The sequence below is a fragment of the Delphinapterus leucas genome, chromosome 5 (genome assembly GCF_059928025.1).
Source record: "Delphinapterus leucas isolate spDelLeu-1000000601 "Yukka" chromosome 5, BTC_Dleu_Yukka2, whole genome shotgun sequence".
In the NCBI taxonomy this organism is placed as follows: domain Eukaryota; kingdom Metazoa; phylum Chordata; class Mammalia; order Artiodactyla; family Monodontidae; genus Delphinapterus; species Delphinapterus leucas.
In genome coordinates this window covers 1,667,054-1,692,169 of record NC_143133.1, presented here as the reverse complement: position 1 = coordinate 1,692,169, position 25,116 = coordinate 1,667,054, and the positions used below count along the sequence as shown (strand labels likewise).

Below are 25,116 nucleotides of genomic sequence, written 5' to 3'. Positions count from 1 at the left end.
GAATGGATCAAGAAAATGTGCTATACGTACATAATGGAATATTATTATTCCTTATAATATTATTCCGCCTTAAAAAAGGAGGAAATCCTGCCATTTGTGGCAACATGTATGAACCCGGAGGACGTTATGCTGGGTGAAATAAGCCAGACGCAAAGAGACAAATACTGTCTCATCTCACTTCTGCGGGAATCTAAAAACGTTGAACTCATAGTGACAAAGAGTAGAATGGTAGTTACCAGGGGCTTGGGGGGTGAGGGGGATGGGGAGATGTTGGTCAAAAGGTCAAAACTTGTAGTTAGAAGATGAATAAGCTTTAGGGACCTAACGTACAGCATGGTGACTAGAGTTAACGATAATGTTTTGTACACTTTAAATTTGCTGAGACAGTAGATCTCAGTGTTCTCACCCCATGTACAAAAAAGTAACTATGTGTTAATTAGCTTGATTGTGGCGATCACCCCACGATGTACCTGTATATCAAAATATCATATTATACACCTTAAATACATACAAATTTTACTTGTCTATGATACCCCAATAAAACTGGAAAAAAAGAAAGAAAATGACAAAAGACATGAACAGACAGTTCACAGAAAAAGACACACAAGTGGCTCTTATATGGAAACATCCTCAAATTCATGTTTCATAGATGCAATGCAAATCAGAGCTATACTGAGATCCTGTTTCTCACCTCTGAGACTGGCAAAAATTCCTGAATTCAGTACAGTAACCTCTGTGGGTGGGTCAGGGGGATTGGGCCCCTTCCCCAAGGAAGGGCTCCTTCAAGGCTGGGGCCTTGGAGTTCCTGCCCGGGGAAGGTGATGTGGCATCTCTGATAAGACCTCAAAACCCCCAACAAAAACAGCCACAAGAACAAGACAGAACCTCCACATCAGCTACTCTGATGGAGCAGTCCCTCCTCTAGCAGTGGACCTCGAAAAGACACCTCCACAAAGAGGAAGAACGTGCACGACATTATTCATTGCCGGTAAAGCAGGCTGGGACATTTTATGTTAAGAAAAGGGGAAACAAGAAGTGTGTATACTTGCTTGGAAGGAAAGACAGAAATTCATGAAAATAAGGACTTGGGGTGGAGGTGGAAATGGGCTGTAAGTTACAGACTTACAAGAAGTAAGACTTCTCTGAGGCTATGTGTCATATTGTTTTGACTTTGTATTTTTAAGAAGTGAGCTAAAAAGAAAGGAAAACCAACCCTAACATGAAGAGCAGATACAGACGCGTCTGCCGGGAGAAGTAATTCGCGGGAACCTGGGGCACATCTGCCGACTGGCGGCCCTCAGTGGCACACGGCTAAGGAGAGGGGGCTACGGCTGGGCCTCTGGGCCCTGCAGGCTCCCGCCTCATCTGGGCCGCCGCCAGGCCCACTAGAAGGGACACGGGCAGGGAGGCCCCGGCCAGGACGTCCATCCTAGGAGGAGGAAGGGCAGGACTGACGTCCAGAGCATCCGAAGTGGAAACGTGGGTGTCCACAGACCCTCTCGCATCTTATGCGAACATGCTGGCCTTCTGGAAGTTTCTGCCAGACCTCAGGTCCTCCCTCACACGTGGATGTGCAGACCAACTGACCATGCTAGTGGGGGCGGGGGGCAGTCTGGACCAGAAGTGCTGGCCAGACAGTCCACGCAGGCCAGCTGACCCCAGATGCTTCCAGAAGCCCCACCTGGTGAGATGGGGCCAGAGGAAGCACCTCGACTCTGTGGGTTTTAGGAGGAAATGCCTGGGGGCGGCAACCACAGGAACAGCCAGCCCAGGCCCCAGCCACCCCGGCCTGCCCGTCACCTCTTCCTTCTTCTGGTCGGCCTTCTGCTTGTTCTCCTGCACCACCTGCCGCCGTGCCAGGACGGCCTCCTCGCGGCTGAGCTTCCCCTGCAGCCTCCGGCACTCGCCTGTGGCCAGCTGCTCCTCCAGGTCCTTCGCCCGTGTCTTCCTCTGCCACTTGAGGAACTCGGAGAGGTCCCCGGCCCCGTCCGTGAGCTTATCCACCCTGGGGAGAGAAGGCAAGAGGCGGGGCTGGGCGTCTCCTGTGGTGGGGCTGCATGGGCCACCAGGAGACCACAGTTCCCCTGGGGGCAGTGGGCTTCACAGGCGTGGGCCGCCCTCTACCAACACCAGCCACCCGCTCCACGCACTGTCCACCCGTCCACCCGTCCTGGTCCTGTGCGTCCGTCCTCCAGCCACATCTCCAGCCCCCATCCACTCGTGTGTGACCCACCTGTCTGTCCATCCGCCACCCCTGCCCACCTGTCCGTCCATCCGCCACCCTCTTGTCCACCTGTGCGTCTGTCCATCCTCTCATCCATCTGGTCAGCCACCCAAGCTCCCACCCGCAGCCCAACTCTTGGGGTAAGTGCAGGGGTCTGCAGCCCTGCTGGTAGGGGAGGGAGCATCAGAAAGGGATCCCAGGAGAAGGTGACACCTCAGGGGGCTTTGGGGTGGGCCAGGCTTCTGCTAAGCCTCCTCCTACCCAGTCCATCTCCCTCACTGAGTGCAGATTATCTTCCTACGATTCAGCTGTGACCCTGACACTGGCCTGCTTGGATGCCCCCCACCCAAAGCCGCCTCTGCAGGACTGCAGCTGCCAGGCGCCGGCCCCTCTTGCATTCCCGGAGGGGAGGGGAGGCCAAGGAGCTGCCACCCCACCTCTGCAGCTCTCTCTCCACCTGCCGCTGGTATAAGGCCCCTTCTCGCAGGATGGCAGCAGTGTTCAGCTTGACCGGGGAGTCATCGTTGGGCTGCAGGAGAGAGTAGGGGCCGGCTGTGATGGGGGAGGGGAGCCTCGGAGCAGCAAGTGCCCCTCTGCCCTCCTGCCCCTCCCCAGCGCTTCCTTCTGCCTCAAGGGCGGGGCTGTCCTCAGGGGAACAGGCCCGGGAGGTGGGCCCCAGGGAGCGGGACCTGGAGCCAAGGCCCCGAGCCGAGCCGACAGTCAGGGGCACCGCTCACCCTGTAGAAGGTCAGTTTCGGAGCCTTGAGGATTCGAGGTGGAAATCGGAGCCGCAGCTTCTTCTTGGAGTCCTATGGGGGTCAGGGCCTGGCACCTGTGCCCACAAGGTGCCCCCAAACACACCCTGGCTGAGCGGGGGGCCCTGCAGCCCTGGGAGGCCTGGCCCACTCCCCTCTGTCCTAACTCCAGCTGCCCACCCACGCGTTCCAGCCCAGCCAGCCCCCTGCACTGGGTCCCCCGCAGCACCTCTGTCCTCCAAGGCCGTCCAGCCACCCAGGCAGGGGCAGGGAAGGTGCAGAGCCTGCCGGGCCGAGGACCGCAGCTCCTAGTCGGGGGGCTGGAGCCTCTGGACTCAGGGGCTTCTCCTCCACTGCCCCCGGGGCCGGCCCCCAGGACCTTCCCTGGGCTGCTCCCTGCCCAGGCCGCTGCTGCTCTGCAGACACCCTCAGGGTGGGCACCACATCCACGGTGGGCGAGCAGCGGGTATAGCTCCCCACCACAGCACCTCAGCCATCAGACCCCGGGGCCTGCTGCTACTATGTGGGGTGCCCACTCTCCTGGGCTGCCCCAACTGCTTGGGGGGCTCACCTCGCCCCGTCCGCCGCCGCCCAGGCGGGTCCGGAGTGGGGGGAGTGGGGAGGCGGGGCCGGGCAGCTCCTCCTGCGTGAGCCTCACTCAGCATCCACCCAGAATGGGCCCACCCTATCCTGCTCCCTGACTTTCCTTATTGACAAACACACCCTGGGGTTTTCCTCACAGAAACACTAAGTGCTCAGGATGGAAAATCTGGAGACACCCAGGGAAGGAGACGATGCACCTGCCCGCTCGGCCGCACTCAGCCTGGCGGCGCTGGGCCCTGCCCCTCCGTGGCCCTCGAAGTGTGGCCGCGGCTGTGGCACGGGGAGGGACGTGTCTATGACGTGAGAGGAGGCCGCCGGGAAGACCGGCCAGGCTGTGGGTGGGCTGGCGTTACCTCCACCGGGGGCTCCCCTTGGGGTCTGGGCCGCGCGCACCGCATCTCCTCGACGCTGGCCCGTAGAAGCAGCTCCTGCGCGCAGAGACAGGCCGCTCCAGCCTGCCGGCCCCCGCGGGTGCCCCGGGCCGCAAAGGCGTGGGCCAGCCCCGCCCCCGCCCCCGCCCCTCGCCTCCTCCCCAGCTGCCTTTCGCCCCTGATGCCCCACAGGGGTCTCCGCGTACAGGGGGCCCACCTCAGCCTTGCGGCGATTGTATCTCTTGGTCGTCTCCAGGAGCCGCTGCTCCTTGGACGGCCGGTAGGTGCTCCTGGGGACCTGGCGGCGCAGTGGAAGGAAGAGCCCGTGGTGAGCCGCGGCATTTTGGAGGGGTGAGTAGAAGTGCCCGCTAGATGTGGGTGAAGGAAGGTGCCAGGGCCAGGAGGGCGGATGGCGGTGCCCCCGCCAGGAGGAGCAGGGCCGGTGGTCACGCGCGGAGGAGAGGGGGGGACGCCACGCCAGCAGCAGGAAGGAAGGTGGCCAAGCACAGGGCCCAGGCCCAGCAGACGCTGGAGGGACAGGTAGGGCTGGGAGAGTGTCACGGACCCCAGAAAAGTGAGCTGCTCGTGAGGGGGAGGGGCTGCAGCAGTAACACTGAGACAGCAGGGTGGCTTCTGGAGGGGAGCAGTGTCCACAGCGTGGGTGGGGCAGAGCCCGGCTGGAAACCCCTGAACTCCAGACTCCTAACTCCGTGTCCCCTCCCCTGCACGTCTAATGTTCGTAGGAAACTCATCATCTCCAAACCGGAAACCCTCCCCTCCCCCAGCCTTGCTGACCCTGACTGCTGTCCACCCCTGGCCCACATCGAGGCCTTGGGGTCCTCCTCGGTGCCCTCCTCAACCCCTCTCGGTCTCTCACAGCCACGTCCACCTCAAAAACTGCCCACCTGCTTCAAGGCCACCCCTCACCTCCCTCCTTGGCCACCACAGCCAGAGGGACCCTGTGAGCCCATATCCTGTCTCTCTGCCCCCTGAACACCTCCCCTCCCATCCCCTCCTTCCCTTCCTGGCTGCCCCCTGACCCTTGGGGGAGGGATGGCACTGCCCCAGGGCCTTTGCACAGGCTTTGCTCTGTCTGATATGTTCTTCCCCCAGACAAATCCATGACTCATTTGCTCACTTCTCGTTCTTTACCCCACGGTGCTTCTCAGGAGGGCTTTCCTGGCCGTGCCATCCAGAACTCCATGCAGCCCCTCCAACACTTCTTATCTCCTTTCCCTGAAGTATTTTTTCTCCTCAGCATTTTTCACCAGATAACACACCTTACATTTTACTTATCCTTTTTTTTCACTGGAACACATGCTCCATGAAGGCACAGTGCCTGGCCCATACTGGGCATCCAGACACATTTGTTGAATGAGTGACCTGGAATGAGCCCTCAACCCAGGAGGCGAAGAGGGTCCTGGGCACAGAGCAGGGCAGGGAGTGTGGAGGGAACGAGCTTATGGTTCCAGCACAGCCATCTGTGGACCCCACGGAAGGAGACGGTCCACCAATATCTCACAGCTCATGCAGCTAAGGAGCAGGGCAGGGGATGGGAAGGGGCCAGGCAGAGAGGGAGAGAGATGCAGGTGGTAAAATGACATGAGGTAAACACGCTTAGACCAGAGGACCTGGAGTCAGAAACGCTGAGGCTCCCACAGATTGGGTAACTGTGGGGTTGCTCAGCAACAAGGCCCATCCGTTATCCTTCTGTCCATCTGCCCATCTGTCCATCCATGTGATCACCCATCCACTCACTTACCCGCCATCCATCCATCATCCACCCAACCACCCACCCATCCACCGTCCATCTATACACCCATCTATTCATCCACCCATCATCCACTCATCCATCCATTTGTCCACCCACCCACTCATCCATTCTCCCACCTACCCACCCATCCACACATCCATCCATCCATCCATCCGACAGATATTTTCCAAGGGTCTGCTCTGAGCCAGGACTGTGCTAGGCACTGGGGATATGGGAAAAATAAGATGGATGTGGTCTGATAAAAGAGACAGATAATAAATAGACCCACAAATTACTAAACAACTCTAAAATCTAATTGATGCCATGAAGAAAAGGATCTGGGTCAATGAGAAGGAAATTAAGAGAGACCTGATAGGCGAGGGGTTCACGGAAGGCCTCTCTGGGCAGAGACTGTAACGAGACCTGACAGGTGGTGGGAGTGGTCTGGGACCTTGGCACCTCCCAGCACTATCCCCTTACCCTCCATGTAGTACTTAGTTCTTTTGGGGAACCAGATTGGTTCTGGGAAGCCGAGTCCATCACAGATGTTCAGCGTAGAGTCCATGGCCGGTCAGAACGTTACACTCCCAGTCACGGTGAGGAGTTCAAGGGTAGACATGCAACCTAAATTGGTCTAATCACACTTTCACAGGATTCTGGGCCCTAGATGTCCTCTCATGCCCTGGATGATGTAGTGTGGGTGTGAGGCCTGGATGTTTTGCTACAATGAGGGAAGTTAGCCCAAAGATAAAGTTGACCCTCGGAGGGGACTAGGCGAAGAGAGTCACAGAGAAGCAGCTCTGGAACCCTGATCAAACTATACCTGAAGCCTATCCTACTTCAGCCCTGAGAGTCAGCTGGTCCTCTGTCGTCTAAGCCAGACTGAGCTGCTTTTTTCTGTTACTTGTAATACAAAGCATTCTGACCAACAGAAGTCAGCGAGGCAGGGGAGGGAGAGGTAGAAGAAGAGGCCCTAGGCAGATGGGATAGACAGGCAGAGGCCCTGAGGCGCGGATAAGGTCACCCCCACAGCCCGAGGAGTAGAGAGCGTGACCTACACACGCACATACACAGTGGGGAGGGAGCGGTACACTACCACAGGGTTAAAAGCGGGCTCCGAGTGCCAAGTGCAGACGGGCCTGCACCCCGCAGCCAACAGCTCCACTCCACGCCTACTGACCAGACCTCAGCAGGTGGGGCGCAGGAACCCACTCCACTGGGCAGGCTCTGGGTCAGCTGGGCTTCCCTCTCTGTGGGGTGAGATGGGGCTGGGGAGGGTGATCAAATGCTCCTGCTCTGGTCCGGGCACCCTCAGCCCTGGAAAAGCCCAGCCCCACTGGCCCACACGATCCACTCTCCCTGCCTGGACACCCTAAGCCCACTGCGATCAGCCACACTTACTGGTCTGGTCTTGGCCACCACGGGGACTGGCTCAGGCACTGGGATGGCGTGGGGCCTGGGGGCAGTCAGGTTGAACTCCTTGGGCTCTGTGACCTTGGCCTTGGTCTTTGGAAGAGGGGGCTGATTGGTCAACGCCCCCTGCAGCTGGTTGAGCAGCTCCTGGACCTCCGGCTGCCACCTTGAAGGCAAAGGTGGGAGCGGCCACGTAGGGTGACTTCCTAAGCACGCCAACAAGGGAACAGCCCCTCGGGACCTGAAGGACCCCCAAGAGCTTGGGTCTGCCTGGGGGCGGGTAGCGGTGGGACCAACAGCCGCCCTTCACTCACGGGTGCCGGCTCCCCACACCCCAGAGCCACACGCACCAGCGCTCCCCTAGCACGGAGGAGGAGACTGAGGCCCAGCGGCGTCCTCATCCTGGGGGGGGGGGGGAGCGGGAGGGTAGGGACAGGGTGGGTCCCCGCTGCAGGAATCCGGGGGCTCCGAGGACCCATGGAGCTAATCTGGTCCCCAGCAGGTGGCACAGGGGGAGGAAGCCAGGAGCAGGGAGCAGGCTGGTGATTCAAAAGGAAGGTCCGTGGAGCTGTGCCAGCAACAGGGGGAACTGGGCTTCGAGAGGGGGATGGGGCGGGGGGAGAGTCTCAGAGTCTTGAGGTGGGGGGCCCCGGGGCAGGGGCTTGAGAAGGGCCCTACTGGGCTGCCCCAAAGTCTGGGCCCCCTCCGTGCCTCCACTCCAGCCCACCACTGCCCACCTGGCCGGTGACCCTCCTGCAGGGCTCCCCTGGGGAGACAGCTTGGTTTGAACTGCTCCTGCCCCAGCCTGAGGACCAAGGTCACCAGGGGGAGGAAGGGCATGTCTGAGGGCCAACAGGAAGTGGGGTCTCGGGAGGGGCAGTGGGGGAAGGGACAGGTCTGTGATGGGGCTGGTCACAGAGCGAGCGGGGAAGGCTGCATATGGGGTGCTGGACAGGGACACAGGGCCCCGCAGGCCCAGCCCTGCGGACAGGCAGCAAGTCCAGCCTGGCGGGGACAAAGACGTCCCCCTGGTGAAGGGGCAGCTTTGGGGGACACCCCGCTGCCCAGGGCCGGGGCCTCCTCTCCCACACATAGCTGGCACCTCAGGGGTCTGCTTGTGCCAGAACCCTCTGCCTGCCTGTCCCAGCGAGATGAAGTGGCTCCCCCAGCCCTGTCAGAAGGGAAACAGCTGGAGAAGGCAGCTGCACCCTGGCCCTAGCAGGCCTCTCCCCAGAGACCACTGAGCTGGCCCTCTGCCTGGGGGTCCTGGCCTGTACCAGCAAAACCAGCGTGGGCCGGAGCCTGCCATGGGAGAGGCAGGGCAAGGCAGAGGGCAGCTCTGGGGTGCCAGGCCCAGGAGTGGCACCCTGGAGGCAGCTGCAGAAGAGATGTGGGCCGGAGCCCATCGGAGGCTGTTGCTGCCTCAGCTCCCCGCCCCACGTCCGCCCCTGCATCCTCGGACCAGGGCCGGACCAGCAGGGTCCCTGCAGGGTCCCTGCAGCAAGGTGGCACCGGCACAGCGCCCTCCTCAGCCAGTGGGCTCCAGGGCAGAAGGGGCCAGCTCCCGCCCCCCTGATCCGGCTGGTCCTGAAGCCAATGGCCGTCAGGCCCTGCTGGCCTTTGGCTGGCTGTCCGCGTGGACGCCCCACACCCCTGCACCGGGTCAGGGCCCTGCGCTGCCCACCTCATCAGGGGGTCGATCCATTGCTCCTTCACGTGGGTGGTCTCGTAGATGAGGCTCCACTCATCCTTGATCCATGAGCCCAGGTTCAAGGGGTTGAAGAGGAACCCCAGGAACTGAGGGAAGAGGGAGCTGTGGGGGTCAGGTGCCTCCACAGGGAGAGTCAGGGCCGAGGGGACAGGTGTGGCCATCGCCCCCCGAGGGGAGCGCAGCCCACAGCAGGCAAGGGGCCCCACCCCGCTCGCCCCCTCCTGCTGGGCTGGGGGAGCTGCCCCTCACTCGCCGGGGCTCCCGCCTGAGCCAGTGGGTCCCTGCCTGCCGTGGGCCCCCGGGCTCCAACCCCTCGCACCCTCTGTGGACCTGGGCCGACTCCTGCTGGAGAAGCCTGTCCGCCCCTCTCTGGTTGAGTGGCTCCTGGGGCAGTAAAGGCCACACGTGGGGCCTGGTAGGCTGAGCAGGCGTCCCTGCAGCCATGGTGAACTCGAGTGGCTGAGCCAGGGGGTAGCGGTGGGCAAGGGCAGGGTCTCTGGTCCCCACGGCTGCCTCCCCAGGGGGGCCGCTGCCCCGCAGCCACGTGCTCACCTCCCGCCTCCTCTCAGGCCTCCCCGCCCTTCTTCACGGAGCAGCAGCCAGGTGTCCTTCTAGAGCCTTCCACAGCTTCCCACTTGGCAGCCTGGCCCCTGCTCACCCCACCCCACCCCAGGGGCCTCTCCTCAGCTTCCCCGCCCTACCCCGCTCAGTCCCCCCACCTCTCTCCGACCCACTCTTTCAGCCCCGCTCCCACTTCCTGTCAGAAGGAGGCAGTCAGCCCCGGTAGCTGGGCCCTGGGGTCTCTGCACTCCCCATCCCAGCCCCCCGTAGCTGGGCCCTGGGGTCTCTGCACTCTCCGTCCCAGCACCCCCGCCGCCCGGGTATCTGGGCCCTGGGGTCACTGCACTCCCCGTCCCAGCCCCCAGTAGCTGGGCCCTGGGGTCTCTGCACTCCCTGTCCCAGCCCACCCCTCCATCCCCAAGCCCCCTCCTCCCACGCAGTGCAGCTGGTCTGTTGACCCCCACCTGGGGACATACTGCCCCCCGCCCTGGGGCTAGGGCCCTCCTAAAGGGAGCCTCCTTCTCTCTGGGGGTGCGGTGGAGGCAGCCCCCCCAGGGAACGGGCTGGAATGGGGGTGGGCTTCCGGGTGGGTTCCCTGCCATCCAGAGGATTCCAGCATGTGAGTGTGAGCGTCCTTGGAGGGAACAGGATTGCCAGCACCCCTCCAGGTGCTGTCCCAGGGCCAGTCCCCCTAGAATGCCCACATACAGCACTGTCTCCCAAGGAGACCGCAGCCAAGGCTGCCCAAGCACCAGCTCATCTGACCACAGTGGTGACAGCACGCGGGTGTGGTCTGAGGGGTTCCCTGGGCAGCCGTCCTGTCCCCAACAGCTTGCTCCCTGTCTTCGAACCCGAGGCGGGCGGACCCTAATGGGGCTGGCATTGTGGGGATTGGGGCATGAGGGTGGGCCGAGGAAGGAGGGCCCTGGTGGGGTGCCACACCACCTCCTGCAGCCCCCAGCTCCTTTGGGAGTGTGAATGCACCGTTTCCATGAATCTTCTCCCAGAGACTCTCCAGGGAGATAAATGCCCAGGAACCTGCACTGGAGGCGCTGTGCTGGCCAAGAGCTGCTCTCCATGGGTTCTGCAGGCTCTGCAGGCCAAGGCGGGGCAGGGCTGGCTCCACCACTGCAAACTGACACGTGGGCCCCTTGCTCAACAGTGATTAAGAATTTCACGACTCTGACAGCATAGCGTGAACCAAGTGCAGGCTCTCCAGCCGGGAAGCTGGCCCTGGGCAGTCTCCAAAGATCTCTCAGAAAACGCTGTCATAAAATTAAAGCCCTTGGGACTTCCCTGGTGGTGCAGTGGTTAAGAATCCGCCTGCCAATGCAGGGGACACAGGTTCGAGCCCTGGTCCGGGAAGATCCCACATGCCACGGAGCAGCTAAGCCCGTGCGCCACAACTACTGAGCCTGCGCTCTAGAGCCCACGTGCCACAACTATTGAGCCCAAGTGCCACAACTACTGAAGCCCGCACGCCTAGAGCCCGTGCTCCACAACAAGAGAAGCCACCGCAATGAGAAGCCTGCGCACCGCAACGAAGAGTAGCTCCCACTCGCAGCAACTAGAGAAAGCCCGCGTGCAGCAAAGAAGACCCAAGGCAGCCATAAATAAATAAATAAACAAATACATAAATAAATTTATATTAAAAAAATGAAGCCCTTGCTTAAGATAACTATGCAAATGTTTACCCACTGTGAGTTGCTTACATTTATATGTAGACAGAAAAACGAGTCATTAAAAATAACATGCTGCCTCAGGTTACCTGCTGGGGGAGGGTGCAGATCTCTGGGGCCTGTGGTCCTGGCAAGTGTCACTGCTCCAGGTCTCCCCTTCCCCAGGCGGGGGCAGTGGGAAGGCTCCTACCCCACCCTGCCTGAGCTGCCTCCTTCCAGAGAGGCCCCAAAGCACTCCTGGGGCCTGAGCTCTCCCCGCTCTTCTCCAGGGAGTCCCTGTCCTGGTCTGGTGACTGTGTGTGTGTCCATCGCCCCCCCGCCAAGCCAAGTAAGGAGGAGCGAGCCAACGGTTGAAAGCCTGGTCCAAGAACTGGCTCTGCCACTCATGTGCTGTGTGACGTTGGGCAAGTTACCGAACCTCTCTGTGCCTCAGTTTCTTCAACTGTGGGATGAGTGCCCATAGGAGTGACCTTACCCGGTCATTGTGAGGGTGAAGCAAGAGCTGCTTGAGAAGGAAGCCGGCCCCACAGCAAATGCTTTGTGGGAGTAGCCGGCAGAGGGCAGGACCCTCAGGTTCATTCGTGGTTCTGCTGGCCCCAAGGCCCAGGAGTCCCGGGCTTTCTGCACAGGAAACAGGCAGCCACAGGAGTGGTCCCAGGCAGGGCAGGGGGGTGGGCTCCTGCAGGCTCTCTCTCGAAGGGTACCAATCCTCAGACCCACTCAGAAATGCTCCCTCGGCCCCGCAAAGCCGCACAGCCCCTCTTGGAGGAAGGAGAGGCTGCCCTGGGCCTGGAGCTTGGTCACGAGTCAGAGGAGCCCAAGAAGGTTCCAGAGGCCCGGACTGAACAGGCAAGGACTCCGTGTCGTGACTAACAGCTAGCATCCAGCAGCTACCACCCACCGGACCATGAGGAACGGAAAACAAATTCCCCAGGCACAAAAAGAGCACGTTTGCAGCAAAGAGAGGGTATGGGTTCGTTTTAAACACAGAACAAACCCAGCAGTTTCTTTCATTAAAGTGAGCCAGAAAGGTAAGAGGTCAGTGCCAGATGGGGCAGACCTTTGACCTTGGGTTTAAGAATAGAACTTGGGGCAGGTGGGACTCACCTTGCACACCTTGTGGACGGGTTGGGACTTCACGATGCTACAGAAGAGCTGAAAGCCGAGCTCCTCCAGCTGGAAAGTGGCCAGGTAGCAGATCACTAAGGAGAGAGGGTGCAAGAGTGGGGAGGAGGACATGGAGGTCCCCGCCCTGGGCCCCCGGCGTTTGACCCTGGGGGAGTCAGCCAGAGGCTAAGGGCCCGACAGGTGCACTGCAGGTGCAGCAAACTGAGCTGAAGGCGCCCGCCTCCAGCAGGGCGTGTGACCAGAGGCAAGCGCTCCATCTGGGCCCACGTGAAAATGATAACCTGATACAACAGTACAAATGACGTCGTCTCATATGGGGTGGGGGTGGGGGGCACCATCGCTGTCGAGGGCCTGAGGCTGACAAGGAGGCCAGGGCCTGGCCCGCAGGGACCCATGGGCCCCACACCATGCCTGGCCACGGGCACCTACCCTCAAAGAGGCTGTAATCGGCCCACAGGCAGAGCCGGCCGTCCCGCACATAGAAGGCGTCCACCACGATGGTCAGCAGCTTCCGGTACTCGAGGCACCCGGACAGAACTTCCATGATGAATGCCTGCTCCTGGGGGCTCAGGGTCTGGAGGAGAAACAGCTCGGGAGGGGGCCGCCGGCCAAGCCAGGGGAGAGGGCAGCCTCCTTCCGATGTGGGGTCCCCAGTGCCCCCCGGAGCAGTGGGCAGCACCCCAGCCGCCAGGAACACTGACCCTCGGACCCTGCAGGTCCTCCCCCAGGAATCGGTCCCACCGGCTCTCCTGGGCGGTGACAGTGCGGTGGGGCAAAGACGGAAATAAACACGGAAAATGACCCCGAAGGAAAAGTCCTGTGTGACTCTGGTCATATGAGGCCCCTAGAGGATTCAAATTCCCAGGACAGAAAGTAGAAGGTGGGGAGGGGGCGCGGGGGGTAGGGGGAGAGAGTGGGGAGCTGTTGTTTAATGTGGACAGAGTTTCAGTTTGTGAAGGTGAGAACGTTCTGGAGACGGACAGTGGTGATGGTCACACGTGAATGTACTTAATGCCATTGAATTGTACACTTAAGAACAGTTAAGATGGTAAATTTTATGTCATGTGTATTTTACCACAATAAAAAAAAAAAAAAACCAAGCAAGGAAAATCTCTGGGGGAGGGAATTAGTGTTTGCGGAGACTGACTTTTTTCTACTTACTCTTTGGAATACTGTGGGGTTTGTGACCTGTGTGTGTCACATGTTACCTATTCAAAAAACCAGTTAAGTTTTTGACAATAAGAAAAAAAGAACGTCTAATGTTGCCAATGCAGCAACGAGAAGGGCTGGTGGGATGGTGCTGGTGAGTCTTTCTGGAAAGCACTCTGGAAATATGTTTTAAGAGCCTTGTATTTTCCATACACTTTAATCCAGTAACCACACTTCTGGGAATCTAAGGAAACCGGACAAAAAGCAGACAATATCCACGTACAAGCAGCTCAGGGCAACGGTACATGCAGTGGTCGAAAGTATTAACAGCCTAAATGTCAACACAGGGAGTCAGATACGATCTCTCCGTGTTGTGGGTGAGTAGGACACAGCCATTACAATGAAGTTTCTGGAAAACTTATAGTAAGGTGACAAAATACTTAATACCGTGTAAAACTGAAAATGTAGAACAGGATCCCAACAGATGTAAAACACATCAAGATAAACTCTTGCTAGCAGTATCATTCCCCTCCTCCCCCCAAATTTTTTTGGACAACCTATTGGATAAATTTTGGCATTCCCTTGCTTTATTTTGAACTTTTTATGATCAATGAAGTTTTCATACATTTACTGGACATTTATTTGTATCTCTTTTCTGTGAATTATCAATTTATATCCTTGGCTAACCTTTTTTACTTGGATAATATTTTTAGGAGCTCTTTGCACACTGAGGGAATTAACATGGTCATTGGTGTGAGAGTTATCTGTCGTAAGCTTGTAATTTTCCTTATAACTTTGCATAAAACATTTTTTAGCATGTAGAGCGTAGAGGTTTTTACGTTGTTTTCTTTTTTGGGGGCTGCGCCATGTGGCATGTGGGATCTTAGTTCCCCCTCCAGGGATCGAACCTGCGCCCCCTGTGGTGGAAGTGCAGAGTCTCAACCACTGGACCACCAGGGAAGTCCCGTTTTTACTTTGTTTTTAGGTCAAATCTACCTTTTCCTCTGTGATTTCTTCCCTTGTCTTTACGCTAAGAAAACAACAGAGTAATGAGATCATCTGAGGGGTCTTGGACGAGCCCAGGACCTCGGAGAGCCCCGGACCCCACGCGTGTGAGCGGGGTGGCTGGATGCCGGCGGGCAGACGGCATCATTCTCACTCCCTCCCAGTCTCCGCACCTCAGGGGCTGAAGGCCTGAGAGCCGCCTTCTCCAGCCGCTTTTGGGGGTGTTCTGGGCACAGTTGGGTTCTGCTGGTGAGACATACTTGCAGGAGAGACGGGAGGCGAGCGGGGTGACGTTCCCCTCCTCCCTCGGCAGCGGCCGGGCCCGACATTAACTCAGCTGCCCTTCCAGTGCCCCGAGTGGCTTCTGGGCTCCTGCGGGGACCCCATCTGATCCGGGGTAATGACGTCCTCCTCCGACCTGACCTCCGACCTCTGACCTCCGCTCCCGGGCTCCTCTTCCTCTCATCCGCTATCTGCACTTGTCCCCTGGGTGAACTCACCGGCCGTCAAGGCTGGCACATGCTGATTTCAAACGTGCGCCAGCCCGGGCGGCTCTCCCTGGACTTCGGGAAGCGCTCTCTGCCCCTGTTCTACCTCCCTGCTTGGGTGTCTGACCCCATGCGCTTTGCCCAGACCTGCCCTCCCCCGCCTGCCCGGCTCCGTAAACACAATGCCCTGCTCCACCGTTCAGACCACGCCCTTGATGCCCACCCCACCGTCCCATGCATCGGCTCCGGCTATGGGGTCCCAGCTGCTCTCCCGCTTCTCCTCCTCAGTGTATTTTCAACCCGCCAGCTGCCAAGCAATTCTTTGTAAAATGAAAGTCAGATCGTGTCTGTCCTTCCTGAGAACCCTCCCCAAAGAGTCCTTAAAAGGGCCGGCAATGGGCTTCCCTGGTGGCACAGTGGTTGAGAGTCCGCCTGCCGCAGGGGACATGGGTTCGTGCCCCAGTCCAGGAAGATCCCACATGCCGCGGAGCGGCTGGGCCCGTGAGCCATGGCCGCCGAGCCTGCGTGTCCGGAGCCTGTGCTCCTCAACGGGAGAGGCCACAGCAGTGAGAGGCCTGCATACCGCAAAAAAAAAAAAGGGCCTGTAGGCCCAGCTCCCTCGGAGTCCCGGCCCGCCCCCTCCCCCGCCTCCGCCCCATCCTGGCTCCACTCCAGCCACATTGGCTGCCCTCTTTTTCTCCAATACGCGGGATGTGTCCTCAGGGCCTCGGCCCTGGCTGTTCCCTCTGCCTGCAGTGCTCTTCCCTGCACACTTGCTCCCCGACTCCCATCAGGTCTTTGCTCAGATGTCACCTGACCTGGGAGGCAACCCTAACCACCCCTCAGGGTCAGACACGGCCTGGCCCCCTCAGCGGGCAGCACACACCGGGTTTATTGCCCCTTCCCTGCTGGAATGTCATCTGGGCGCTCAAGAGGGAGGGATTGGAGCATCCTGCCTCCGTGGGAGGCCGTGGGGACCCCGTGATGTCCCGGTGGGGGCAGGGCACAGAGTGGAGGCTCCTCCCTACGGAGCACAGCCAGGAGGGGAGGTGGGGGGGCTCTTGCTTCGGGGTCAGCTCTGGTCTCAGCAACCAGGATCCTGCCTCATTTTCCCTCTCAGGCTCCTCTAACCCCTGGGCTGTGCCCACACCAGAGGGCACGAGCCCCAGCTGGGCCCCAGTCCCCGCTTTTAACTTACTGCACTGGTCAGAGAAAGCCCGGGGGGCCCGGAACAGGCAGCTCAGAAAGCAGTGCGTCAGCAGGGCTGGCACGGAGGATGCCCTGAGTCAGCGCTGCCCGTGCTGAGGCTGCATGACACTGTGGGATGCCTGCCTACAGCCTCCCCGGCCTCCCAGGCTCAGATAACAGCAGCTCCACTTCTCGTTCACTTGAACGTCTGTGTTTGGGGGTGTGAATGTGTATTTTTAATAAGGTCAGAGCCTTGAGCCTGCGGCTACAGGATGCCACCTGCCCGCGGTGAGGGGGTCAGGCAGGGCTGCATCAGCCCAGGGGTCTGGGAAGGTGAGGAGCCAGGCAGGACCTGACACTCTGGCCCACATGCCAGGTCTTCTCCGCCGGGAAGGCCAGGCCAGCAGGTCACAGAGAGGAGACCGAGGCCCAGAGGTGACACGCAGGTCAGAGGGCACTGAGCCCTAGACCAGGTCCTCCTGGCCAGGCTAGCACAGAAGGCAGGGTGAGGTCTGGACCCCACTGAGGAGGCCCCAGCACGGAGCCGACACCGAGTCGTGGGCCAGCCTTAGTCACTGAGGCCAGAGGGCTACACCCAAGGGCATCTGAGTTCCTGATACACTCTTGGGCCTTGGTCAAGTTCAGCACTCCTGAGTCTGGGGACCAGGGCAGGTTCCGGGGAGAGCGGCAAGTGCTCCGACAAGGGTCTCATGGGCAGTCCTGGGGAGGGGCTGGGCTGTGGGCAGGAGAAGCAGAGGCCCACAGCCTGCCGGCTCTTCACAACCTGTAGTGCCTCCTACAAGAGATCCTCAGAGTTCACAGGCCCAGCTTGTCTGCTGGAGCCACAGGGAAAGGACAGAGCTAGACCAGGGGCCGGGGCCGGGACGCCGCTTTTACTGCAACCCAGGGTTTGAAATTCATGTCCCCAATACACAGGGCCTCCTGCTAATCAGTGACACAAAGACCGAAGTCAGAAAAGTAGGCAGAGGAAATTGAGGCTGCCGGATGTCCACACAAGCCCCTCTCCCTTTCTTCCTGCCTAACAGGAGAAAGCTGTCTCGTCGGGAGAGGCAATGGGCCCAGCTAAAACTTTTCCAGGCCCCTAGCTGATGTGTGGCACGTGGCTCCAATCAATGAGCTCTGACGGCAAATTGCTAGGTGTGGCCTCCAAGAAAGCTCCTTGAAAGTTAGGGAGATTCAGCTGGTGCCTGCCTTATACTGTTTGTCTTTCTCCTCTTCTCTCTGGGATACGGATGCAATGCTGGAGTACAGCAGCTACTTTGTGACTGCAAGGCAAAGGGTACATTCTAAGGCTGGATAAGCAGACAGGAAGGAGAATGAGTTCCTAATGGCACCGCAGAGCTGCTGAACCTACCCTGGACTGCCTACGTGCAGACTGCTTCTTCTTTTTTTTTTTTTAACATCTTTATTAGAGTATAATTGCTTTACAATGGTGTGTTAGTTTCTGCTTTACAACAAAATGAATCAGTTATATATATACATATGTTCCCATATCTCTTCCCTCTAGACTGCTTCTTCTGTGAGCAAAGATACCTCTAATTTCTTTAAGCAACTGCTTTCCTGGTGTTGTTATAGCCAAACACTGTTTCCTAACAGACACAGGTCCAAGCGATAGTTCAGAAAAAGAAATACTCATGAAAATATAACAGGAGAGGGACTACCCTCGTGGCACAGTGGTTAAGAATCCGCCTGCCAATGCAGGGGACACGGGTTCGAGCCCTGGTCCGGGAAGATCCCACGTGCCGTGGAGCAGCTGAGCCCACACGCCACAACTACCGAGCCTGTGCTCTAGAGCCCGCGAGCCACAACTACTGAAGCCCGCAAGCCACAGCTACTGAAGCCCACGCGCCTAGAGCCCATGCTCCGCAACAAGAGAAGCCACCACACGCACACCGCAACAAAGAGTAGCCCCCGCTTGCCCCAACTAGAGAAAACTTGCATGCAACGAAGACCCAACGCAGCCAAAAATAAATAAATTAAATAAATAAACTGTAATAAAAGTATGGGCTTTGTCTTAAAAAAAAAAAAAGAATATATTATAACTACACCAACTGCCTTTTCCCACCTATCTGGTTGGCAAAGATAACATTTGCTAGCACACTACGTAAGCAAGCCATAGGGGAACAAGCACTCCCCACCTGCCAGGTAGAGTGTTAACGTGGAGGTCTCTGTGGAGGGTCAACTGGAAAGATCTTTTGAAATCATGAGGGCCAATACTCTCGCACATGTGTTTTCTGGGACTTGACCCGGGGCGCGTCTGGCCAGGTGCAGCGGGACAAGTGGGCCAGTCAGTCCCACGGCGATTTGCAACAGTAAAGGACTGGAAACAGCCATGATCCCGTCCATGGGGGATGGCTGCGATGGCTCTGGCACAGCCAGACAGAAGGATGCTTATGGCTTCACGATAAGAACGTGGAACAGTCGCCGGGATATCTCGTTAAGTGAAAAAAGCAAAGGCAGGACTGTGTTACAATGCATTACCGTTTTGAAAAAGATTTTAAAAATACATATGTAATTATATATAACTTTTAAACGTAAAATTGAGAGCTTAAACAAAATTTTTCCAGATCTATTATCTATGCAAGACAGGCCTGGACTGTCTCTGGAAGGAACCACAGGTCGCTGGTCTCCTGGGAGGGCCGGTATGGGAGCGAAACCCCCGCTGGTACCATTTGGAACCTTTTGGGTTTTAGATCTTTGATGTCAACATATCAGGTATTTAAAAAAATATGTTAAGATAAAAAATATTTCCTGAGCCCAGGTTTTCTCTGACACTATGGACTAGAAAGTGAAACAAGGCTTTCTGGGCCTTGGCCGCTGCCACCCCGCCACCCTGCCACCTTGGGCCTTCCCGCAGGGACCTGGGCTGGTGTTTCCAGGCTCCACCCACTCCTGCTTTTCCGCCAGCCCCTTGCACAAGCCCATTCCGGTTTCCCTGCCCACCCTCCCCCCAACCCCTTTCACTCGGGCTGGGGAACCGGCCTTTCCCCACCCCTGCCTCACCCCCAGACTGTCTGACTGACCAGCTGCCGGGCACCTCCCCTGCCAGCCCAGGGCTGAGCCTTTCGTTCCCCTGCTCAGAGCTCACCTGCCCTCCTGCCCACTGTTTGCTGAGTGGCTGGATCTCCTTCTCTCCCCTCCTCCCAGCCCCAGGGAATCTCTCTCAAAGCCAGACCCTTCTGCGAGGGCTACTCAGACCTCATGGGCTTTCTGGGTACCCCAAGCTGCCTGCTGTGCCCATCACACCCCAGCTCTGTCCTGCAGGCCCAGGCAGTTCTCTGGACGTTCCTACACCCAACCTGATGGTCCTGGTGCCTGAGCCGTGGTGCTGGGTAGCCCGGAGGAGTGACGCCCCCAGGCTCCATCCCCCTTATAGGTGGTGCACTAATGAAATGACGCTTGTTCCAAAGAGATATTAACCAGTGAGGGTGGGCAAAGCCTGGGGCAGGAGGGAGGCAGGGTGGGAAGCACCTCCTCCCTCCTGCTCCCCGCTGAGGGCCAGGAGCTGGCTGGCAGCAATGCCTTGTCGCTGGTGCTGCCCCCTCCTGCCTCCGTCCTTTCTCCAGTTCCAGGCCCCCAGCCAGGTCCCCAGTGCTGTTCCCAGACGTCAGGCCACTTCTGTTTCTACAACCACTCCGCAGACTGGCGTCTGGAGAGGCTGCTCCCCACACCTTAGCCCCCCTCGCGCACCATGCTGCTGATGGAGAACTTTCTCTCAACGGTAAATGGATCCCTTTCTGATCTTAGACCAAATCCTCTCCCACTGACATATGTTCTCTGTGCAGAAATGCCATTGGGACCATGCTCGAGGGAACCCCCGTCAGGGGGCTGGGAGGCTGCTCTGTGTGTGTGTGTGTGTGTGTGTGTGTGTGTGTGTGTGTCAGGCGAGGGGTTCCCAGGCTTCAGTCTAGAGAGGGAGAGTCACCACACCCTGCCCCCCATCTGCAAATCCTTGGACTTTTCCCTATCTTGAGATTATTAATTATATCTGCAAAGATGGTATCTCAGAATAAGGTCACATTCACAGGTAACTGGGGTGAGGACGTCAACATTTCTTTTTGGGGGACCCAGCTGAATCCACAGCCCTGCCCTTCCCCGGACTCTCTGCCAGTGGGTCTACGTGCTGTGTAATTCTCTGCCAGGTGGCAGTCTTGAGCCCTGGCCTAACAAGATTGGTGTACTGCACCAATTTTCTGACAGCTGGAAGTAAAGGTACGTTGTCCAAACTGTGTCAGTTTCCAGTGTGCCATTCCACTTGGACTTAGGATGGCTTTCTGAAGGGATGTAAAAGACAGGTGCATCTGTAAAAGAGGCTGCTTCTCCGTCCGTCCAGCATAGGCACATCTCAAAGACGCAGATGGCCCCATTGGAAGACTCAGGGCGCCGCTGGGTTGGGGGCCGAGCTGGCGTGGTGCCTCCCTCCCCACGGCCTTGCACATGTCTGTCATCATGCCATGGCTCACCGGTGACAGCTAGGACTCATTTACTATTAATAATCCATCAGATGTGGGAAAAAAATCCCCAAACTACTTTGTTTTTTTTTTTTTGGCTGTGCCGCGCAGCTTGTGGGATCCTAGTTCTCTGACCGGGGATCAAACCCGTGCCCCCTGCAGTGGAAGCTCAGAGTCCTAACCACTGGACCACCAGGGAGTTCCCATCCCAAACTATTTGTTGTAACAAACCCACTTTCAGTAATTATTCTGGAGAAATAAGGACATTACCGTTTTTGCTGAGCGGTAAGGGATGCCTTGCAGGGCCTGGGAGTCCAGGGTTGGGGACAGACAGAAGGACACCAAGGAGTCTCATTGGAAATGGAGGGTGAGAAATGTGGGTGACACAGGGAATTGGAGTAGAGAGGTCTTTTTTTTAGGATGAGGGAACGCATAGCAGCTGTGGGTGATGGGAAAGACCCACTGAGGGAAGTGAGGCCGGACAGACAGAAGGAGTAGACAAAGGGGTCGGGCCTGCAGGTGGGGAGGGGCAGGCCGGCCGGGATGGGGCTGCGCTGAGCTGTGCAAGGCCAGCTCAGACTGGGAAAGAGAAGGATTGTGGATGGGCCTGGCCTTGGCTGTTTTCATCATTCCCCCCAATGCTTAGGGTCTCAGGGGAGGGTTTGAGGAGGTGCAGCCCATGCCCCAGTCCATGCTGACTGCCAGGCTCCAGCTGGCAGAGACATCCTTTTCTGAATGACACAGGGGAGCAGGGATTGGGGCAGCGGTCCCAAGCTTTCTCTTGTGAGAGAGGCTTTGGTTTCCAGACTCCCCAGCTCTGCGTGCACTGCCGGGGCCCTGCCCCCCATCCTCCCAACCAGGTTTTCCAGCTGCTGCACCACAAGGCGGCTGATGGAGAAAGGGAAGGTGGGTCTGTCTTCGGCACAGCAGAGGCCACACCCCTGCAGGTGTATGGGGGTGGGGCCTGGCCACAGTCACATCCCAGGGCCAGCAAAGCCGCTCAAAGCCGCTCACGGGCCTTGTTAAGCAGAGTAAGGGAAGGCTGCAGCTGTCGATTCACAGCGAACATCCCCTAAGACCCCATTTGCTCCTCCTTCCAGGGGGCGCAGGCGAGGGGGATGGAGGCAGCAGGCCGAGTGGCAATCCCCGAGCGCTTGCCTGGGTGGACTTAGTCTCCTCCGGATGCCCCGTCCAACAGAGTCCACGGCCCGGAGTCATGAAGGTGGCACCCCGGCAACGCATACCCCTGTTCCTGGCACCTGTCCTTGATGGACGGACGGATGCGGGGTCAAGTCACAGGGAGGCCTCCGAGGTGCTAGAGCGAGGTCAGACCTGGGCCCAGAGACTTCAGCCCAGGGTCTCTCTGCATATGCTTGAAGTGGGGTGGGCTGTGGTAGGACAGGGACCCCTGGAGCACGGGAGCAAGAGCCGAGTAGCTCTTCCAGGTGTGGCCCCTCTGCCCCACGCACATCCCTGCCCTGGGGGACGAAGATGTGCCCCAGTGGAGGGTGCTGAGCTGAGGTGCCTGCGAGGCTGACTCCCGTCCACCTTCGGCTGAGGATGGGATGACCCCACAGACGCAACCCGAGTTACGGCGCCCATGTTCCCTTGTCACGAGAGTAGTCTGATGCATTCTGGGAGGTAGGAATGCCTCCTGAAGCAAAGAGGGGGTCCCATCCCTGAAGGGCACCCAAGATTCAGAGTGACAGCTGACGTAAGACTTTGGCTAGCTGGGAATCTCGCCTTGGGCCTCTCCTCGTGAAGGAAGGAAAGCGGCTGTTAGGAATGAAACTAAAAAGGCCCTGACAGGGCTCCCCTGGTGGTGCAGTGGTTAAGAAGCCTCCTGTCAATGCAGGGGACACGGGTTCGTGTCCAGGTCCGGGAAGATCCCACATGCTGCGGAGCAACTAAGCCCGTGTGCCACAACTACAGAGCCTGCGCTCTAGAGCCCGCGAGCCACAACTGCTGAGCCTGCGTGCCACGACTACTGAAGCCCGCACGCCTAGAGCCCGTGCTCCACAACAAGAGAAGCCACCACAGTGAGAAGCCCGCACACAGCAGCAAAGAGTAGCCCCGCTCGTCGCAACTAAAGAAAGCCCGCACGCAGCAGCAATGAAGACCCAACGCAGCCAAAAATAAGTAAGTAAAATAAATAAATTTAAAAAAACCCCAAAAAACCTGACAGGTGTCACTGCTACGGCCTCCCCGTGAGCCCTGAGCCACCACTCGGACCTTACCTGCAGGGAGGTGGCCGCAGCCTCCAGGAACTGCTCGGGACTGTCCTTCTCAGGTTTAACTTGGTCCAGTAGCTTAATCACAGTTTCAATGCATTTTCCATAGTAGGCCATCTTCCCAGGTGGGACCCTAAAAGCAAACCGTGACAGGTCACGCCCTCCATGCACCCTGGGCTGTCAGCTCGGCAGGTGGCGAAGGACCTTCACCAAACTGACAGGAGGTCCACCAGGGAGTCTGGGACCTTGTGGGACAAGGAGTGTTGGAAGGAAGTGGGGACCCCGGCGGGGGGAACTCCAGGCCCACTTCCTGGACTGTGTCCCTGCAGGCCTTGGGGAGCCCGCCCCCAGGCTCCCACTCACCCATAGCCCCAGCAGCCCTCTCTGCCCTGCCCCTGGAGGCTCCCTGGCTGCCCCACGTGTCCCCAAGCCCTCCAGCTGTGCACGGGTAGGGATGACCCCTGGGAGAGGCCAGGCCAGAGAGTGGAGGCACCTTGTGAGTCAGCCTGAGCGGCCCTCAGCCCGACTGGGGTTTGGTGGTGCATGACTCAGCAGGTCCTGCTCGGAGGGAGAGGGCGACCTGAACACAAAGGTGTGGGGCAAGAAGACTCCTCGGGTCACCACGTTCAATACCGCCATTTTAAAGATGAGGTAACCAGCACCCAGAGGGGACGCATAGCTGGTAAATGGCCAGATCTGAGCATTCCAGAAACAGACAAGCTCCAGGAGACTGGCTTGCTCAGAGCCCTTCTTTGGCTGACCCTGGAGAAGCCGCTTGGGGTAGGAATGGAACCCCAGGAAGTGGTTCTAACAGGTGACCCCCAAACTGTCCTCAGAGCAGGGTGGCCAAGCCCCCCAGGAGCTCCTCTCTCATCGCCCCCCCCGTTCCACACTGATTGAGCAGCTTCCCTGGGTCACCATGCTGCTGGCTTCTTGTGCCCCAGCTATCGGCAAAGCCAGGCTGCTAGCGCCCTGGGGACAGCAGGGGCACCTCTTCTCCACCCAACAAGCTGGAATGGCTCTGGAGGGCAGCACCCAGGCTGAGGCCCTCCAGGATGGAGACTGAGTGAAAAAACAAAAGCCACATACACTGACACTGGGGGTCACCAATGAGATGGCCGATCCCAGCCAATCACGGTCCACTGGGTGAGTCCCCCCCACCCCATCACTTGAAAGAGAACGAAGGCCAAATGCCACCAGACACTGCAGAGAGCCTCTGACACCAAACATGGAAACAGAAACCAGCAAAAAAGGAAGTAGGAGAAAGCAGACAACATACACAGCAGGAAAAACCTGGAAACAAACAACTATACCACCTCTGAGAGATGGAGAAAGATACGGTATCCAAGAAACATCTGCAGGAAAAGAAAGAGTTCTTGGAAATTAAAATATGACAGCAGAAGTAAAGATATAAATAGAAGAGGCAGAAGATAAAGCTGAGGAAATCTCCCAGAGAGCAGAAAAAGATGAAGATGTAGGAAGTAGGAGAAACACACCAAGAAAATCAGGAACCACTCCAGAGATCTGAATTCCAATTAACAGGAGTTCCAGAAAATGCGAGAGACACAATGCAAGGGAACATCCCAGAATCGATGGACAGGGTTCCTGAGTGCCCTGAAGCAGGTCGCATAGGAAGGGACAGGAGGGGCAGGGTAGCCTCGGGCTCCCCAGTGGTAACTCTGGGCACCAGCGTTCAGGGAACCCATCTCCAACCAGGAAGAATGATGGCTCTGTCGATGCGCGGGTCCTGCACCCGGCCCGGGGAGGGAGCCCAGAAAGGGGCATGCTTGGGACTGGGAAGCCGGAGATTTTCCAGGAAGGTGACAGCAGGTGGCAGGCCAAGGGCCCCAGAGTACGGGTGGGGGTGGGGTGGGGGGGTGGGGGGTGGGGGTGTGTGTGGGGGGGTGGGGGGGTGGGGGTGTGTGTGGGGGTGGGGGTTGGGGTGTGTGTGTGGGGGGGTGTGTGTGGGGGGTGGGGGTGTGTGTGTGGGGGGGTGTGTGTGGGGGGTGGGGGTGGGGGGTGGGGGGGTGGGGTGGGGGGTGGGGGGGTGGGGGTGGGGGTGGGGTGGGGGGGTAGGCAGCCTTCCTGGCATCTAGGTATGCCAAAAAGTGGGAGAGTTTGAGACTTCCGGAAAGTCTCCTTGAAAGGGAGGAGCATATACTTCTTCTCTTTTCCACCCTGCTGCCTGGACTCCAGAGGTGATGGGAGGAACTTAGGCAGCAATTCTGGACCATGAGGAAACAAGCAAAGATGGCAGAAGAGCAAGCTAGAGGAGCCCAGATCCCTGATGACTTTTGGGGGTGTCATATCTCCCAAGATTGCCTCCCCATGGGCCTATTTTATGGACACACCGATAATCTTGTTTGGGTCACTATGATGTTGAAA

At 58.3% G+C, this 25,116-nt stretch overlaps 1 protein-coding gene across 1 annotated transcript in view; it reads right to left on the bottom strand.

Annotated features, from left to right (window-relative positions):
* CFAP99 (cilia and flagella associated protein 99) overlaps positions 1-22,848 on the bottom strand; it is a 36,382-nt gene extending 13,534 nt beyond the window's left edge. The window contains 10 exon segments of the mRNA XM_089911411.1: positions 1,801-2,005; positions 2,662-2,753; positions 2,962-3,033; positions 3,936-4,010; positions 4,171-4,251; positions 7,108-7,285; positions 8,804-8,916; positions 12,178-12,272; positions 12,628-12,772; positions 22,738-22,848. Coding sequence (XP_089767537.1) covers positions 1,801-2,005; positions 2,662-2,753; positions 2,962-3,033; positions 3,936-4,010; positions 4,171-4,251; positions 7,108-7,285; positions 8,804-8,916; positions 12,178-12,272; positions 12,628-12,772; positions 22,738-22,848 — 1,167 coding nt within the window.
* Positions 22,849-25,116: the final 2,268 nt, after the last annotated feature.